General features: G+C 39.4%; 1 protein-coding gene across 5 annotated transcripts in view; it reads right to left on the bottom strand.

Annotated features, from left to right (window-relative positions):
* VSTM4 (V-set and transmembrane domain containing 4) overlaps positions 1-20,445 on the bottom strand; it is a 40,411-nt gene continuing 19,966 nt past the window's right edge. The window contains exons 6-9 of one of the 5 annotated variants that reach the window (XR_008824069.1): positions 17,241-17,347; positions 16,329-16,390; positions 4,986-11,836; positions 4,066-4,272 (exon numbers count right to left, since the gene is read on the bottom strand). Coding sequence is in view for 4 of the 5 variants with exons in the window: in XM_056352643.1 (XP_056208618.1) it covers positions 4,147-4,272; positions 16,329-16,390; positions 17,241-17,347 (295 nt within the window). In the remaining variant the exon portion in view is untranslated. The other 4 variants (XM_056352646.1, XM_056352645.1, XM_056352643.1 and 1 more) reach the window with 4 other exon arrangements.

The raw sequence follows: 20,445 nt of genomic DNA, 5'->3' as shown, positions 1-20,445 counted from the left end.
TACAGCGGGCTGGATTGAGGACCCTGGGGGGCCGTATCCAGCCCATGGGCCATAGTTTGAGGAGCCCTGGGTTACAGCAACCTCTATCAAGTTAAGACAGATTGAGTTGATCCAGCCTTGAGATCAAGTGATAGACTATCTGATATCTTAACATCTGTTCTCTAGCAGACATCTGAAAATCTGTTCAGATCCATTTTCTCTTTTTATTTTAAGAGGAATAACACAAACTCAGAGTCTTCTATTGACATGCAGTCTTTGGATCTACCTTGCCCCCCAACCAAGATAGTAAAATGGTGTCAAAACAGGTGGTGGAAAGAAAGCACACCAAATGAGTGTATTTCAGATTAGTGCAGGAAACCCAGAAGAGTGGAATTTAGGATTTTATGTTTTAATCCAGCAGGTTAGACTGAAGCCAAAAAGGATCTCTGCACCCTGATGTCACTCACTAGAGATGTTTCAGAGGAGTCCTCAAAAAGCAGAATTTGACCTACAAATCAAACGTCAAATGAAACCTCATTTGGTCTGAGACCTGCTGTGCCAGCACAACCTGGCCAAACCCTAACTAAGGACACAAGCTAATTGAACTTCTTAATGGAGAGAACCCCACAATTATGTTACAGTTTTCCTAAGACAAATAATTTGCTTGTAATTACAGAGATAATGACATTCTGACCACACCTACCAATTAGAAAGTTGTAATAAAGAGTAATAAAACACCTTTTCCTTGGGCTGCAGAATCAACCCCCACACAGCCCACGACACTAATATGATTTACTCCTGTTTGCTGATGGAGAACTCTAGTAATAAAATTTAATGTGGAGGAACAAGATGCATTTAACCAAAGCTGTAAACATCTCTAATTCTATTTAAAGCTATAGGGTGCAGTACATTAACATTTAACAATCTGATACTAAATTTGTGTAAAAGTAATAGAGCTGTATTTGTTAAAATTTCAGCACTAGGCCGTGTTTTACCAATGACAATAGGAGGAGTAACCAAAATAGTATGACCCAGCAGAGCCCAGCTGCTGCTTGATAAGGTATTAAGAGTCTTAATGGGAACTCCTGTTGTAAAAGAACAGTGGTCCACATTCAGCTCTGCTGCTGTTCTGCTGAAGCCAGAGGGAGCTAGGCCAGAGATTAATACGGCCTTGTGGTCCCTGTTAATAGGAGCTAAATCCGACTTATTCTGCATTTCTCCCAATAGAACACATTATACTCAATGAAATTTTCTTCTCTGTAGTCTTCCAGGTGAGTTGCTTTGATACCTAAAGATGTACAATTAATTGCAAGGTAAAGAAAAATGGTTTTCTTTCTCCAAGGATGTGTTCTGACACTATTAAATCTGCATCAGAAAAGGCATAAGAAATGTCTGCTCAGGAAGACAGGTGTTCTCCCAAGTAGTATTTCTGGCTTCCTTTCAACTCAGCTGGTCTGTTGCCTTTCAGGATTTTGCTGTCATCTTGAAGTCAGTCACAAATAGAAAACATCTTTAAATCATGGAATTTTCTGCAGAATGAAAAATTCAATTCCCACCTGTTGGGATTGTCTAAATGCTGAGTACAAGATAAACACACATACTTATATCGTTCTCTAGCAAGCAATAAATCCTATACAGACTAAGAGAAGTTAGCTCACAAAAAAAAAGTAATTTATTTAGCTCATTTAACTATTATTCTGGGAAATTAGATATCAAGCATAAACAAGAATATATAGAATATTAATACACAAAGAATTATATTCATTAAAATACTGGTCATAAACATACAGTAGAGGATTTTTCTAACAATGGGCACAATGGCCGGTTGTGTGTAAAAGGAATGTTTATGTACCAAACTTTAGAAATTTTCACAACAAAGTGGTCAACTCATTAATGTGTTAGGGTTTTATTTTTAATTTCAAAGGAATCACTAAGTTCTATACTTTTCTAAGGTCTTCCTTACAGCTGTCTGCATAAGAGATGTTCTCTCTTGAACAGTTAGTCAAACTCTGGCTGTTCCAAAATGGATCCCTGAATGTTTGATCATTCTTTAGCACCGATTTCTTTTTGGTCAATGAATTGATTGCTGTTGTCATTGGAAGTCCATCACCCAGTCAGAGAACAAGAAAAGATACCATGCCCTTTTGCTGGGTGATTACATACCTAGGATAATGAAAAGGTGAAATAAACATTTTCCTGACAGCTCACAAATGCACACATTAAAAATGCAAATAATTACTATCAAACCTATTGATAAAAGCTGGCTTTTGTCTGGACATAACTGTTTTGATAAGGGACTAGAGTTGGAATTAGTACTGTACATAATAGCCAGCCTGACAAGCTTTTCTTAAATTCTTTTTTTATACAAGAGATTTTTATCTAACATGGAAGCAGGAGACCACATTTTACACTTTCACATCCTGGCTATACTATAACAAATTATGTATGCTGTCTAATCTTTACCACCACTCAAAAAAGTTAAAACCCAGTTTATACAGACTCACTTATTCTGGTGAAACCCTCCAAAAGACAGTGATGTGCTCCCTTCCTTTGTTGCATGACCCCATCCCTGCATTGTCACCCCTGTCCCTCTTCTCCTGCTCTCCCATGCAGGAGGACATGAGTATTCCTGCAGTGGTTCCCAGCTGTGCTCTAAGCCCTGGTGAGAAGTTGCTGTATCACTACAAAAGCCTGACCTGTAAAGGAGGAAGCAACTTGGATCACCTTGATTAGGATTTCAAAACCCAGTCCTGCAAGTGCAACTCCAAAATCCACACTAAATACTGCTGAATGAGCAGACAACGTGGTCCTTCCCAGACCTGGAAAGAACCTGGCACTTGCCAAGTATCAGATCTCCACAACCTGATGGTGAGCTAAAGAGCCTGTGCTTTTATGTCTCTGTTAACAATGCGGTTACTCAGGAGCTAAAGCTTCCCAAGGACTGGAAGATGTTGGGTACCCAGCTCTCTCTGACCTTTGGTGGAGTTTGGGCATTGGAGATTTAGGAGCTTGAAAACATCAGTCCAGCTACCCTTCATGACTGAAATGCTCAAGGTGCCACAGATTAGCCCATTTTCCATGAATGTGTATAAAGGAAAAGGAAGAATCCTTTCTCATTTATGAAGAGGTGAAGAAAGAGGAAGAATATTTTGTGTTCTCACATTAAGCTCATTTCCCTATTTCCTGAACCCTGGTCTTTCCAAATAAATAACTCTAAAGTAAGTGAGCGGGGTGTTGACAGAGTCTGCTCCATGCTAAAAGAAAAGCTGTGTGATATTTCCTCTAGATCAGCAGCTCAGTAGTGTCGGCCACAGGAGGAAACTTTTGCAGGCTTGGGAGCACCAGTCTAAATCAAGGCCAAAAGGCTAGAGCGTCCTGGCTCTGTCAAAGTCTTACTCACCATCAAGCTTTTCCTATTCCCAGTCAGAATTTAAAAAAAAGATCGAATCATGGAAAATGTTCCCAAGCTATAAATTCTTCCTTAAATCAATGGGGTTTCACTACAAATGTTTCCTTTGGATTATTTTGAAATGTTTGACTTCAAGCACTTAAGAACTTTACTAAAAGTAACATAAGTTTTTAAGGATGACATCATTTAGAAAGTGAACTTGAAAATATAGAAACCAAATCCTTTATATAACTATTTCTGGAGGGGAAAAAAAATCAGAAAAAGTAATTTCAGCTTTTTCTTTGCTGTAGAAAAAAGTCTCCACTTTACTGAGCTAATATTTTTCTGATGGGAAAAACAGCATTAGATTGAGAAATTTCCTGATCAGCGGTCTTTGTCTTCAGAAGCAGATTGATGTGCATGAATCCTGCCACTAGTCCTTCTGAGGCGTGCAGAGATGTTGATGTTTACAGCTGGACTCATCAAATTAGCATCAAAGAAGGAACAGCGTTTAGTATTGAAAATGCCCCAGGTAGAACTTCAGTCCAATAGAAACAGAGGGGCTGAACACTTGGAAGGGTGTCCCTGGGATGTCACTCGTAGACCAGCTGTTTTTTCTATCATCACTTTCAACTACATTTTGTTTAGAAGTCTCATAGGAAAATAGAAGCGCGTGAATGGAAATTAAAAAAAAAAAGGGCATTTGTATGATTTTTATTAATAAACAGCACAGCAAGAATTAAATAGAACACAAAGGACATTTATACAGGCATGAACTATTACAGCTTGTTCTCCTCAAAGAGTATCTGTGCATAGACTGTTGTACTGGGAATGCCTTTGGCTTCCTGAATAGGCTTCATAAGTTCAAGTTCAGCGTATGTTAAATTCTCCTCTGTGATTTTTGGCTAGAAACAGAACCAGCAAATTAGTTATAATGTTGTTACCACTAAAGGTAAATATTCCATAGAATGGGCTATATTTTTTCTGTCACACATCCTAATTCCACTGTGCTGTTAATCAGTTTAGTCCGCATTAGTTAGTTCACAGAAGATGAAATAAAAATCATATGAAAAGCAAGTAACAGGAAATAGTGGGATTTTCAGGTTCATTTCCAATTTCTGCTTGTTTCTCAAGCACTGAACATTTTAATTTGACAATTAAAATATTGGAGATTTGAAATATATGTGTTAGCAAAATGTTCAGCCTCTTTAATCCTAAATTTCTCAATTTAATTTTAGTTATTGCAGTTTCACAATTTGAAATATATATGCCAAATTTGCTTCCCAGCTGTAAACCTTGGACCAGTTACATCTCTAATCACAGCCATGTCACAGTATCTCTTATAATGTTTCTTAACAGAACCAAGAAACCTGTTAAAAATATGAAGAAGGCAGCAAAAATTGATAGATTTGAGCCACTGTCTTTCCAATTATATTTCACCACTTTTGCCATGCTATAGATGAGTTCAGAGTTTAGAGCAAAGGTCATACCACCCAAGCTGTCTGATGTATTACAGTAGCTGAGTTTTAGCATTAAAACTGTAAAACTTAGCTAAGGGAGAAGTTAGAAAGAAAATTGACGGGACAAATTTCACATGGGTGACAGAAGCACTGCTTACTGCTGTTGGGGACTTCATCCAGACTCAGAGTGGTAGCTTAGAGGAGGAAAGCCTTGTCTTGTGTTCCTTTGTGTGTGTTGGCTCATCACTTGTGAGTGGGTTGTTCATATCAAATTCACCTCAGAAAATGAAGCAACAAACAAAAGAGTTGCTGTAGATTATTATGTGGGGCCTTAGTACTTGAAAAGGATTTAATTTCATCTGTAGAAGATTAAAATCTGTGCTCCCTGAAGAAGGGTGAAGTGCTAAGGCCCTGTGCAAGTGAAGAACTGGAGAATTTGGGTTTTTATCATCTTGGGTACTGTTCTACCTGAGTATAACTGGTGTCCTCAAGTTTAAGCCTAAAAAGGGCAATTAAAACAAAACCTAAAATATTTCAGCCATGCAAATTTTTTGCAGTCACAGGGCTATACCTTACAGTAAAAGTTGCATCTCTGAGATCAAGGAAGGCTTTGCCAATTGTAAACTGAAAATTGACTCAAAGTTCATAAATCAAGATTTTCCACATGGTATTTAAATGTTATAATGAAGAAACTGACAATATTTTCCAAGGCAAAGAATTTCCTTTATATTTTATTTACTGCTATTTATTTCTTTCTGATTTAACATAAATGATTCCTGTTTCTTTGAAATGTGTTTGAATAATTGTTATATTGCCTCCTGGCTAAAAAGATAAACATCTAATATCCTCTGAAATCGGTCCCTGTTCTCCCCTGCTTCCTGTCTTTTGCACTGCTCTGGAATCCTCTCATTTTGCTTTGACAGTTGCTCAGACTCTGCATTTCAGATTTTTTCCCTCTGGGTGGATCAGTTTACACTTTTCCAGCATTAATTTAATCTTATTTCTTCTCTGTAGATCTGGTCCTGAAATACTTTTTACAGCAGCTGCTGCAAGTGGTATCACTGAAGGCAGTTGATCTTTGCGTGTGAGTGAAGGCCATCTGCAGGGCTAACTGCAGGACTGTAACCTTTGCATTTGATTATTCACATGGTCCTCCCTCCCTCCCTCCCTCCCTCCCCTTCTTGCATGGGTAGTTCTAGTTGATCTTAGTTTCTGGTATTCATGCACTATCAAATGTTCCACTGTTGACTACAGAGAAAATTTCCTGCTTTCATTGAATTTTCTGGTGTGATGATGCAAAAGGATTTCCTGTGGATCCCAGCCTCATCTTGTACGTAACAAATGAAATCACACGTTTCTTTGTACATTATGGGGACTGAAGTGAACCACAATGTCTAGAAAGACATCTGTCCTATCCTGCCTTTGGCTTAAAGAGTTAAAAAAACCACCTTTGTCAACTGCTCTGATGTTTAATTAATTTTCTATATTCCCCCTCTTCTTTCTAGCCTGAGAGTATTAGTCTCAGTTTCTAGGCATTTAAGTTGTTTTTGTCTTTTACAATATGTTAAAGATTCCTTTTCAGATTTCAAAATTATACGTGCCCATCTATTCAGTAGATGGCACAGAGCCTAATACAGGAGTTAAATTGAGGCTGGACATCACAATAGCACCAGCAAATACTGAAGATTTTATTTTCAGTGTGTGATAGCACATCTGGTCTGTGTTTGAAGGTGTTGGAAGTTTTGCTGTCAACTTCAGTGTCACCTCAGACCCTCAGCGCAGAATGATACACTGAATGTGAAAAGCCTCCTAAAAATGAATCTGATAAAACTGCAAACAAGCTGTTGGTCACTGCCAGAGTAAAACTCTACATTTCCTATGACTGACCCAGTGCACCTTTTGAAGTAGGAATATTTGCATTGTTCTGTAGAATTCAGTTGCTCAGGGCAAGCTAAATTTGTATATGCCTTCCCTTTTGCTGTTTAATTGTATTTCATGTTATGTTTCCATTTAGAAAATGCTGCATGTCCTAAAATAGCCAACCCAACGCCCAGCTCATGTAAATTTTAGAACTAAGATTTATGAAATCATATTGTCCAGGTGTTTTATTATATTATCTCAAAATTGCATTGTTTTCCAGTGTAGATTATCTCTTTATTCTTACTTTATTCTATTATGTTTGGATATGAAAAATAACACTAGATTCCCCAAAACAAGTCATTGGGCAGTAGTGGCTGATGTGTTGCTTTCATACATTTTTATGATGTTCCTATAGTAAACATAATTTAATAAAGCCAAAACACACTAAATAAATAATTGCATCTAGAAAAGCAATAAAACCAAATAAAATTAGTACTTTCATAAGTGGAAAAGGTACTTCAATTACTGCTACAAGCAACAGCACACCATAAAATGTGTAGAATAATTTCCCTTATGCATATTTCTAGTATGTAATAATTTGATTGAAAATATAAGGAAACACACAGGAGGTTCAAAATTGTGAAAGGTATACAGTTTGCAGCAAAGGATGCGTAATAACAGTGCATGGAACCAACACTACTTTAAAGTACCTATGGTAGCCAGGGTTTTATTCCATGCGCTCTTCTGTACTTCATTTATCAACCATGTTTAATGTAATTTTGTTGGTTTGTTTGTCCAAAACCAATTTTTTTGAACAGACAAGGGAAGAAAACTAATTCTACAATTTCATTTCTCATTTGGATTGGATAACATTTTGGCAGTGTAAACCTGGAACCGTGCCACCACCTCCTTTTTGGAACAATAGCGTGACTTTAATAAGTGATGTTATAGATGGAACTGATAGTAAGGCGGAAGAGGAAGAGGCAGTGAATGACTGGTCGTTCACCTCTCTCTTTCGATCCTGGCTCTTCACTTAGGAGGTCTTTGTGATTTATATGGCTACAACGTCCTTTCCTGAAAAATTACATTGTTGTTCTAAAATAACATTGAAATTATTTCTTTAAATGCAATTCTATTCCAGTGTAACATTTCTACATACAGTCTTTATCTTGTATGTCTGTTTTCTCATCTTGGGATCATACGCTTTGCAGAAATATAAATTAGGAAGAGTCACCATTTTCCAGTATATCTTAAAACTATTCCTCTTCCAGATTTCTTCCAGTCACAGGGCTTACCATGGGCAACTAGTTGAACAAGTTCACTCATGGGAACATTTTTCTTAATGAACAACCTGCAGTGTCTATCATGTGAATATTTAAAAGAAACTGAAGTATGTGTATACATAGTTTTGTTTTTATTGGGTTTGTGCAGTATATAAATGTGTTAGAAATTACCTAGAAGCATTGGGGTTTAAATGAAAATTACTCTGATTTTGATGTCATAATGACCAGGAATCTCTATTTTGCTCTTCTTAGGCTTATCTAGTTTGTGTTTTGGCAGCCTCAAGGATGTTTTCTGCAGTTAGACCAAAAGTTCCTGAAGTTTTAACTATGACCACTTTTGTCCAGATTTGTAATTAGATATGAAGTAAACAAGCATATAATAACCTCATAAATTTAACTTGTCTGGAAAAACAACTGATGCCAACTTACACTTATGGATTGCTGCAATCTCAGTGTTCCATGACCACACCAGTTATAATGAAGATGACACAATGAATGTGAATTTCTAAATTTTAAAAAATATATATTTTCCCTAATTCTAGTTTACTATCAAAAATAAGCAGAAAAAGGCTCACTTCCTAATTCACTTCAGTTTAAAATATTTTAGTGACTATTGCTGCAGACATTTGCCTTGGAATTCGGTCTCTATATGATCACATGTGATAGAAGGGGGTTTTGGGGGTATGATGCAGAATGACTTTAACATGGGACCAGGGCGAGAAAATTAGGTTTATAAACCAAAATGAATTTTCACCTGAATTTTCTGAATGCAGAAAAATGAGTTTTCTGCATTTAACAAGCCTGTGTCCCAAGTTCCAGTCAAAGCTTCATAATATCTTTAATAACTCAAATCTCCTGCAGCAACACTTGAAAGTGAAACCCTTCCTTCACTGGTATGGTCTAAGCTTGTGGGTGAACGGATTAGGCCAGCAAGGATAAAACCTTGCCAGCTGTACGTATGTTTGCTGATTTGATTGCCAGTACATGGCAGACTGCCACCTATGGAGTGGCCATGCTGTGCTGTTTGGTGCACAATGCGGTACTAAGGGGATGCTATAGGAAATGTAAATGGGAAAGATAGAGTCAAGAGGTGGTGGTGAGGTTTGTTTCATCCAGACTCTTAAGAGCTGGACTTCTCTCCAGGTTACCCCACAGCACAAAGTAAGCAGCCCTGGCTCAGTGCCATGAAGTAGCTCTCCTAGCAAGCACTTGCTGAAACTACCATATTTTCTCTTCCTTCTTCTTGCAAAGGCCAAACTCTAATCTTTGGTCTTTTCCTTTTTATATTTGAGAAATTTTTGGTTTGTAGTCTGCTTTGTAGTCACACTTGCTAAAGGGGTCCACAGGAAAAATGTGGGTATTGTCCAGATGGCACAGCTCATGAACATCCTATGTCACTGCCTGATCACACTCAGTCAGAAAGGGTCGAGACAGGACTGTCCAGGCCAACCGGATGGGCTTTGGCCACAGAGACAGTGTTGCTTCTCTCTGCATGCATGCCCAGATGGGAGGAAACTACATACTGCATATAGCCTAAGGAAAAGGGGCTAGCCCTTCTTCTCCTCTCTATGTCTCATTTTTATAAGCATCTTTTTTTGAAGCTGTGGGAGAGGGCAGCATATAGCTGGCAGCTTGGCCATCATCGGTGGGTCAGTTACAGAGGTGAAGGCAACAGTGTGCTGAAACAAAGATTCGGCATGTGTGGTGGGCGGGCTGCAACTTCCTTCTCTGGGCCACCAGGGAGGCAGCACATGCTAGTAGTAGGGTCAGGCGGGATTTTGCAAAGTTAATAGTGAGAAAACTCACTGTAGGTTCAGAGAGAAAAAGATTCATTTTTTTAAAAATACACTGGAAAACCCCTCTCTAGAATGTATAGTCTTTCTTGCGCTGAAGGCAGTAGTGCTCCTCAGGGCCTTAGATACACTTTATGTTTAAACTCTATGAACTTCAGTAGGGTGGCTCCCTCAGTAAGGCAGTAACTTAACTTGGGAGTCAGAAAGAGATCTTTTGCTTTTTCTCTCTTTAGAGCTTTGGGTGTTTACTGGTGTCAGTGTCTTGATTGCAGGCAGAAGGCCAGAGAGATTCCCCTCAAAGAGAGTAGCTTCAAAAATTACTTCTGCTGATCTTCATGACAACCTGAAGCTAGATCTGCAAGATGAGAGCTATCCCTTAGAAATGCAACTGCTGGCCAGTAAGAGTGCTGAAATATCAAGGGAGCCATTGCCTTCTCACTGCCAAAGCTGAGAAATGTGACATTGGAAAATGTGGTGAGTAGGAAGCATGACTTTTAGTGGCACTATCAGTTAAAAAAGGACAGGTTCTTTCCCTTAAGATGCCTATTTTTTACTCCCTAGAGTAAAAAATACTTCCCAGACTCCATGAGAAAAATATCTACAATTTGTGAAGCCTCTTTCAGCATTGCATCTAAATTTTGCTATTGAATCCCACAGAAGTTATGATGAAAAAGTCAGAGGCAAAGATGATTTACTAAGTCCCATTGAATGATTTTATTTTAAAGAAACAAAATCCCACAAATGTAGGGCAGGCAATGATGCTAAGGGGTGAGCCAGTCCATCTAAATTAACAAAATCAAATATACCTGGCAGAGGTTTGTCCAGCCTGTTTTAACAGCTTCTGGGGAAGAACATATTCACCTTTGCTAATGCTTTATTCCTTTTACAGTTGCAGAGTTATTCCTAAATTCTAACCCAACACTGCTGGAAATCAGGGTGATTTCTTCTTATCCTTCGAAAAGGCCCAAGGAAGTAATTAAAGGTTTTCAGTTCTCTAGTGACACTTTTATTACTGAAAATGTGTCATCACACAAAAATCATCTGCTGTGGGATTTTGTAAATACACAAGTCTTGGCACAATTCCAGCAAGAGATTTTATGTATTTATACAAACTGTTCCTTCTTGGGGGTAAAGATAGCAACCTGTGGTCTGGATGGGAAAGCAGGCATAACTCAGTAGTTTTGAATGTGTTGTGTTCTGAGTGTCAGCCTGAATGTGTAAATGACATTCATGTTCCTATGGACATCTCACATCCTAAGGAGAGACTGGGGAGGGTGGCGGGGGGAGGGATTATTCATCTCGCAGAGAGAGAAATTATATAGACTGAATGGAAATATTCAGGAATCACAGGGAGCCAAGGAAAGAAATGTTCACCGCTCCTTTGTATATCATATGTACAATGTTACTTGAAGTCTGTGGAGATCAATATTGCCTTAAGAAATTGGGAACTTAAATCATCACCCGTTGTTATGTACTGTGGAGGAAACAACTCTTCTAACAGAGGGTGGCATAGCTTTTAATTTAAAATCATCCAGGAGAAAGGAAGACCTGATTGTTCCAGATCCAGAATCCACAAATTACTGAACAGATGTATTTCAGCTTCCTTTTCCTTTCTCAAAGAAAGGGCCAACAGCACCTATGAGCTAAGACTAATGAGGAACCCTGCTAGTTGTGCAAAAAGCTGACTAGCCTACCTTTCCTAGCTAGCTTGATGCATATAAGACTGGCTTGAATGATGCAGTACTTAATTACAAGATGAAAAAGAAGACGGGGTAAATGTCAACGTGTTCATCAAGTACAATCTTGCAATGTATAAATTTGCTCCTGGCCTGCTGTGAGGCTGAAGCTGCAGGACAGCAGCCTGGAGCACAGCTTAGAAGGCGCAAATTTCCCAGCAATCAAAACCCAAAAGCAGCCCTTTAAAATTTCACAGCTCTGACATGGAAACCAGACTGCAGATAATTCACTTGCACATCTAGACCCTTTTCCCAAAAGAGACCGCCAAGGTCACTCGTCCTGATATACAATGGGGCTGGTTGGTTTGTTGTACAATGGGAAATGCACTCCTGAAACCTAGAAGACAAAAGGATTTTTCAGGTGAAGGAAACTTAAGTTTCTGGAGCAGCTTTAGGAGCGCCTGCCTTCATTGCTTAATTCAGGAGCATACACCAATATAGAACACTGAGCTCAATGTGTAATGCTGAAAGCTCGATTTGGCTGAGTACATGCAGATAAGACCAAGTCACAGCCTTCTCAGTTGCACAAGTGTCAATCCTATGTCAAGTTCCTGCTCAAAACAATACCCTCCCACTTTGTCGACATAGAGGAGCAGGAAAACTGTCCTTTGAATGAATACTTTCAAATTCCAGACTTTCAGACAGATTACTTATTACAGAGTAAGCACTTTCAGGCCAAGGACTGTCCTGACCTGCACTGTCTGGCACTCGGCACATTGTCGGCACTTAGCCTATAATGATAGATAAGGATGGGATTTTCAAAGCTGCAGAAAGAAACCTGAGCTTCCCATTTCTGTTACATCTGTGAACACCTGGGAACCCAGATCTCTGAGCTGGCTTTGCAGCTTTCAGCATAAAATTTATAAGTGGTGCCTGAAAAAGGCAAGCAGGTAGAATGGGTGCCAAAGATTATGCTTTCACTGGAAGTTAACAACATGACTTCCAGAAATTTCCCTCAGTCTTAGATAACCATAAGCCTTTCCTGTTTCTCAAGTAGCTTTGCACCATCATCATCATCATCGAAAGAAAATCTCAGCAATCATGTGGCACCAGGCCACCAGTGATCCAACCCACGCCAAGATAAGCAATGCTGTCTGTGCTGTATGAGCTAAAGGGTAGAAGAATACTTCTCTTAAATAATCAGCCATGGTCACTGAAAGCACTCTGCTTCAGAAGTACCCAGGACCAATATGTATTCTGTGGTGGGCAACAAGAGAAGCCAAATACACTGCAGGAAAGAGATTATTCAAGAGGTTAATTAGTGCAGGAGAAGTGGCAGCAGAAGCCAAGTCTTATGTACTGTGTGCTTTACATGTACAATGTGTTTGAAGATCTAAACCCAAGGGGATCATTTGTAATACAGGATATATTTACCTGATTTCAAAATGGGACAATTATATGACTTAGCAGAGGCCACAAAATCAGCAGCAGAATCAGGAAGATTCCCTATAGCCTCTTATCTGTGCAGGATTTCCTCCCTTTAAAATTTAGTGTGAAAAGGATGAAGTCAACAACATTTTGCTTAAGTAAAGATTGCAGGATCTGGTCTAACCTTAAATCACATCCTTTCCATTGGCTCTACTGAATCACACAGGAGCTCCTAAGCTCGGTGGTGCAAACCTTCATGAAAAGGCACTGAAACCTTTTCATTTAGATGGTGTTCTATAACTGACACTCTTGGGCTATGACAACTAATCTCTGGGAGGCAATGAAAGACTTACCAGAAAATTTGGTTGAGGAAGTATGAGATTTATTTCTACCAACTCAAAGGGCTAAGTACTTAAGGCTATAGCAGAACAGCCCTTAGACAGCAGAATTTGTGGGCCCCTAGAATTTTCTTCTTCCTAATGACTCTCTGTGCTTCTTGCATGCTATAAAAACCATCCCTTTTTGCATTTCAGCATCTCTATTTCCTTTGATCTGTGCACATTTCTCATTGATGCTAATAGAGAATGACACTGATGGGGAATATTTTTGCAACAGGGGGAGCATAGAATTGTTATTCTGGCTAAAGCAAAAGCAATATGACTTAAGCAGAGTTTTTAAAAGGCTTTACTCAAGGCTGTGCAATTGAACATGATATTAGGCTTTCTCTCTTTTTTGTAATTTTCATTGAGATTATGTCCATATTTTATCCAGGTTATTGTATTCTTATAAAATTATATTGCAACCCACTCTAGCATGTTAACAACAAAAGAAATTCTCCAGCTTATTATAAACATCTTTCAAGAAACCAGAAGCACATGTCCTCTGGAAATAATTTTGCTGGTATTTAAGTTATTACAAAAAATTTCCCAAAACACTGGAATTATTTTGTAATGTTCCCTTGTACTCTAGCTTGTTTGCTTAGGTTTTCTAGAATGTTCTCCTAGTGTGGCAGTGTGGTACCTTGCTTGGGTTGCACAGGGAAGCTGCAGAAGTCCAGGAACTCAGCAATTTGAGTGTATCTTTGCTGTGACAATTACCTAGTAACTATGTGCCATCAGTGAAAAAAGACCTAGTGCACACACCAGCTGTGCGATAATTACAGTTGGAAAGAAAAAAATATTTCAACCTGCAGAGACTGAGTAGGATGACAATAATATTTTTTTTCCCCAAAGCAGGCTGAAAATTTAAAATCTGAGGAATTTTTGAGAATTAAGAAAAGGGGGAGGGAAGTTTGCTGAAAATCAAGAAAATTTTTTGTTTAGATGAATCTGATATGTCTTTTTCTCTGTAATTATCACCATTTTGCGTCTTTGTTGAACCTTTTTTTTACTTCAATTAGTTTGATTTCCTCACTGAAAAATCATTTAAAAGCCGAAAAAAATGATTTTTTTTCTGAGAATACTAAAACATAAAGGATTAACCGACTGTGTTGTAAAGGGAGGCAAGAGGAACAGAAATGGGAAAGAGCTGTGGGGAGTGTCCTGCCCAGCTTCTGAATGTGCCTTATGAACTGACTTGGGTTTAGTTTACTTTGCTCTTTATTGCACTTAATTGCTAGATGAGTTTGGGTCTTGAAAATCCATTAGATAATATTTTTTGATTACTTTCTGACTTCAAACTAATCTATGTCCATAGATTGTGTGTTTTCTGCAGGCTGTGATGTCTCTCCAGGTGCAGTCTGAAGTGAAATATGAAAGGGAGAAGAGCAATGTACGGAAACAGCTGCCAGACTCGAGTCTCAGAGCAAGGCATTAAACCCGAGTCAGCTGGCTGCACACAGCGTGTGATCCTCAGTCACACTAGGGAAGACAAAGCTGATTTCATTGTTTGAAAGGGCTTTGTTCCTGCTCACCTCCTAAGAGTTTGAACCTTGACTGGGGTTGCACAGCAGGAAGGGAAGAGCCAACAGCTATTTGTGGCCCACATCCTTGGATTTATTCCAGAAAGAAAAAGCATCTGGAAACAGATTTACCTCAAGTTCACCATGTGTTGATGTGCTTTATTGACCTGCAGGAAGAGTCTTGAGTGCTTTAACTGATGAGAGCTTTTCCTAGGAGGGCTGAAGACTAACTGATTTCTGATGTAGCCGTGTGCCCGGGAGCAGTGATTAATGTCATGTGCATGCAGCAAAGGGTGGCTGTCATCCCCTTGATGCCAAGCGCTCTCATCTGCCTCTTTGTCCTCTCAGCTTAGCTTTGGCCTGACGCAATTGCCTACCTACATGGATATAATGGGGTTTTTATGGACTTTCAAAACTATGCCTCTTCCTCTACTGAAACCTGACCTATATGAGCAGAGCCTGGTCAAGGTGCAATCTCTGCAGGACCAGCAGAAGAGAGGTGAGCTCCATACCCAAGCAGCAATATGGCCTAAGATTTTAGCTGAGCTGTTCTGAAGTCACCTGGCATTATGCACAGGTATCCTGTGTCATACCCTTACCACGCTTAAAATGGCAGAGGTTATTTACTGACAATTGGTGAGAAGGCTCCCAGTTCCCTCATCTGAAAGTGAAGCCATCACAGTAGCATTCGGGTTATTCACATGACCTAACTGTAGACACACAAGTCACCTAAGTTAGGGAGTTAGTCGCTTTGGGCTCTCTTATTGCCAGAGAAGGGAAGAAGGATCCCTACAAGGCAATTCAGAGCATCTAGTCTGAATTAGTAGGGGCATCAGGCTCCTACTCTGACTTTTGTCTGTTTCTATAGACTATGCAGGGAGCCTAACAGAGCACCCTCCATGTATAGGCAGCAGAAGTTAGTTGATATAGAACTGACTCTATTACCTCTGGATGTCTTGTACAGGTACTGTTTGTTACTAAGGCAGAGAAACATTTCTCCATCTATTTGATTTGTCTGGCATGTATTTGCAGGTTTTCTTTTCAAACAAACTTATATCCAACAGAAGCTGTCATATAAGGGTGGGTTTTTTTACCTTAATACGAGCTATATACATTCATCTTATTCCTGCAGTTCGGTTACTTCTGACTTACACCACTGTAGGGCAGAATCAGGCTTCTCATTTCTGACTTGAAAAGTCTCAAAAGCAATGTGACCAGTATGGTTGTGATTCTGTCAGTAACTGGTATTTTTTCCAAAGCACCAGCTGCCAGAAGCATGTGAGAATCAATAGCAGGTTTCATTTAAAAACAGGCTAAATTTGTAGGCACGATGACTGCTAGAAAGCTTGAAAACATAATCCAGTGTAACCTAATGCTCAAAATGAAAAAAAAAAAAAGCCAAGATAATTCATCACTTGGAAAAGTATTAATTTTTTAAAAAATGACTTGTATGATTTTTAAGCTAATTTATAGTTTCTGAACCTAGAGTTCTGGCAATATTATAGCAATTGTATTGAGAGAGAAGAATATGGAGAAAATAATGTCATAGAAAATTACTTACCAGGATCAATTTTCTCTGAGGTTTCAAGAGCTTGGGCTTAGGAAAATTATTGCCTATTGGAGCTATGGAAATAAATATTAAGGGATCATTTCATAGTATCATCGTTCACTGTCATTTTTAGTGTATGCATTAGCAATTTAGAATTTACAGTTTAATAGCAGAATAAGAGCAAATACATGTACTTATACCATAGTTTAACTGTATTTCAGGTAACATTCTACAATGAAGCATAGGACTTATGAATTAGAAAAATTCATAAAATTATAGAGTCTGATATGCAAAACATGCTGTTTGTGTGCAGCAGCCAAAGCAAATATACTCCTTGAGAACTGATCACTTGTGATCTAACCCACAGTAAACCTTCAGGTCCTTTCCCTCCTCTCTGCTAGTGGCTTAGCACTGTCAGTAGTGCTCAGAAAGCACGCCCAAGACTTTATTAGACTGACCCCAGAGGTAAATGCAAATCCTGTTTGAAAGTGAGGTCCCCAAGAGGTTGATCTTTATCTGCTCAGCTTGCTTGACTTCTCAAGTGCACCTGCAATTTTAAGAGTTCAGTCTGCTGGCTTCCCTCTGTCTATCCTCATGAATTTTCCTCTTGCCTAACTTTAATCTTCTCTTTGAGCAGGGTGAATATTGCTACAGAGGTTCCCCTCTCCCCTCTAATTAGTGGAAGCTGAGACCTCTTGCTTGGACTCAGTGACTAGTTTTTCAGTAGCTAAAGCCGGGGGGAGGTGAGAGCCTGGTCCCAGCAGCATGCACAGGCCGTTCCTTTCCCCACCCATGGGAGCAAGCACAAGTCACCTCCCTGGCAGAGCCAGTGGCAGAGTGTAGGAGTCCTGACATCCCACGCTCTGCTGGCCCTCCATCATTGTGCTTGGGATTTGAGATACCTCTGCAACTCTGTTTTCATACCTTTTGCTGGGATGGCTGGTGGCTGCTCCAGTTTCTCTTTCTTTTTCTTCACCTTCTTGGGCTGTAGAGGGGACATGCTTGTCACGCTGGTAACTGTCTCCCCGGAGCTACAAAGAAGAGGTCCATATGTGAGGGAACGTTGGAGGCAATGGAGAGAAAGGCACTATCCCAGTGAGTTCATGCAAGCACGTCACTTGCCACTTGTGACAGTCCCTGCCCAACAACTTGGATTTTGACCAGAGGATATATTGAAAAACCTCTTAAAGGAGTTGGAAATGCTCTGGGTCTTGCATTTTTTCAGCCATAGATCCTGGCTGAGAAACTCAGGAATCTGCTCTGTCCTGGTGCAGAAAATGCAAAGTATGAGGTCTAAACAAGACTCATTTCATAGCACCTATAACACCTTAAAAAATCTATGGCCCCAGTACTTCACCCAGGATGAATTTGTACCCACCTGTCCTTGAGGGCCAGAGGCACAGGTGGGCTAGGTGACTTGCATAATCTCACACAGAAAGCATATGGCAAAGCAAAACCTATGCAGTTCCTGGGCTGAGGCTGGCTGAGGGGACAGCAGGCCAGGAGGGCATGCAGCATGTCTTCAGAGAGCTCACAAACCCACATTTGAAAAAGCTAGCTTCTTAAAAGAGGACACTGTGCTCAGTGCATATAAAATGGAGAAACTGTGTGCCAGTCTCTAAACTTGGGCATTCTGCAGTACATCTGTGCTAAAAAAGCACTAATAGGTATGAAGGGAGAGCACAAGCTATATTGTAAACAAACTCCTGTCCATAAAAGCTTCTGTGTTTGGGCTACTACAGTTTAACATCCTCTGAGTCTGAGGTTTTTACCCTTAGCATCTCCCAAAGCCTGAGGCCATAAATCCTACTTCAAATATTTAGGGTTTGGATATGCAGTCAGGTTGCAGCAATTGTCACCATGTGTCAGCTGAGCTGTGGTAACCGACTGTGCAGGTACTCCTGGCTTGCAGCTATGATTGTATTGCCTTCACTGGTGATGAAAGCCTTAACTTGCAGCTGGGGCAGGAGGAGAGTGTATAGCAGTTAGTTATGATTACTGTGGTGGTGAAGGTGGCTTGGCAAGCAGTTGTTGCTCAGATGCATCTGACCATGGGCTCACCCTGGGAAGGTTAATGCAGTATGGTTGTGGGGACCTTTCTGTTCTGTGCTGGTGAGTTACACCACACAATGGGATCCAGCCAGGGTCTCCATGGTCATAACACTGACAACACTGATTTCACTGAATTTTAAATCGTTTGTCCCAAGTTGCTGTTTCTCTCCAGGTTCCTTTGCATAATGAAACATTCTCTTTATAAGAATAAAATATTCAAACTGGGCCAAAGTCTTAATGAAAGTTCAGATGTCTCAACTATTGCCCACACAAGAATAACAAAATAACAGACATTATAATTTTACACAGCTGTAAATCCAAATGAATGTCACTACCTTTGGTAAAATTACTCTGGATTTACACTTGCATAGATTACAAAAAGGACTCTGGTTTGCTGATTTTCCCAAGTTCTGTTCCGCATACTCAGTCCAAAACATAGGTTTGCTGCCAAACTTCTTTTAAAGTGTTTGAAAGGTTAAATATTTTCATAATATATCAATCACATAAACTGAAGGTTGCGTTAAAATAATATCAAAGTCTGCCTGCACTATTGTGAACCTATCACACAACCATTTGTTTCTATATTAAAATCAAAACATGAACTGGTTTAAAACCAGCAGGAAATGAAATTGTCCTGCCTGGCTCCATGGCCCAAACACAGCAAACTGCAAGGAACAAAGAATACCAAAAAGGTGATCTTTTAAAAAATATTTCTGGTTTTAATAATTCAAGGTCATTAAGGCAGATGTGTAGTTTAAATATATTATTATTCTGATATAACTACTTTAAGCACAATATATAGAAAGGCTTAGTGTCAATTCATTACATTAGTTATTATTCCTGCTTTGCCACTGAGAAAGTGAAGCTACAGAGAAACGTATTTGTGGCTTACACTTTTCTTTTAAATGCCAGGGCCATACAGGGTTAACTAATTCTAGGAGATACAATAACTGTACTTGCTGTCTTAGAACTGAGCTCCTCAAACCAAACAAGGAGGCTCAGTAAAGACTCCTTGGCTCTGAAACACTGCCTCTTTGTGAGCTTGCCTTGTTCTATGTCTAAAAGGAAAGTTCATTTTTTATCTTCAGCTCCTCCTCCAACCTCCTGGCTTCTATTTCAACAGTGTCACATTGTGCATTTCTTGAAGGATCTGATGAGTTTTTAAAAGAGCAAGAAAAATATAAGTGTTTGGGGGAAAAAGCTGTAGAAGGTGTCTAACAATCATGGCACCAAGACAGCACTTTCGCTGGAGGTCATGGCTGTCTCGAGCTGGCAAACTAATAAAATTTTGGCTTTACTATCCTTATTAGAATCAAGGATGTGGGACTTTTCCTGTTATCTAAATCAGCTATTTCCTCTTTTCAAATGTCTGCAGGGGGATGACAAAAAATTCACTGAAGTGAACTGGGAGCTGCCCTGATATTTTCCAAATAGGAAAGCTGTGTGAAAAGGTGCCAGGGGTGGAGTGGGCACTTGGTTCTGCTTCAGTCTGGCAGAATTTGCTCCTGCGTTGTTAGATTGGCACTGTGGAACAAAGATGTCGAGATGAACAACTTTCTGAGGTGAACACTTCTTTCACCTCAAATTATTTGTCTCCAGAAGAGCAGTCACTGGAGGACTGGAGAGTTCAGGCCAAAACAAATATAAAAGACAGAAAAAAATAATTCCTATTTCCAAAGCTACACCTCCTGGGGTTTCTGGATCTGAAAAGTGACAAAATGATCTAATAACAAAAAAGCTAAAAATAAGAAGGATATTTAAAGAAAAGAAAACCCCAGAAAATTCATTTAGGTGGTTTGGAAAACCTAAAATAACTCTATGGTTTGAAAAACCTAAAATAACTGTACTTTTTATTTAGGTATTTATTTTTAAAACATGGGTAACAAATGGATTTCGGTTAACTCGTTTTTTTCATAATTTGTTATTGGTCAAGTAGCAAACCAAAATCTAAACATTTGCTTTGTTTTACTCAGGAAATCTGGATTTAATTTTCTCTTCTACCAAGGCCATTTTGTGAGACCTGGGGCAAATCACTTAGCCCTTTGTGCTTCAGATTCCAATTAAGTAGAAACACCAT

Source organism: Falco biarmicus, chromosome 9 (genome assembly GCF_023638135.1).
Source record: "Falco biarmicus isolate bFalBia1 chromosome 9, bFalBia1.pri, whole genome shotgun sequence".
Classification (NCBI taxonomy): domain Eukaryota; kingdom Metazoa; phylum Chordata; class Aves; order Falconiformes; family Falconidae; genus Falco; species Falco biarmicus.
Note: the sequence above shows the minus strand (reverse complement) of the source record. Positions and strands in the feature narration are given on the sequence as shown.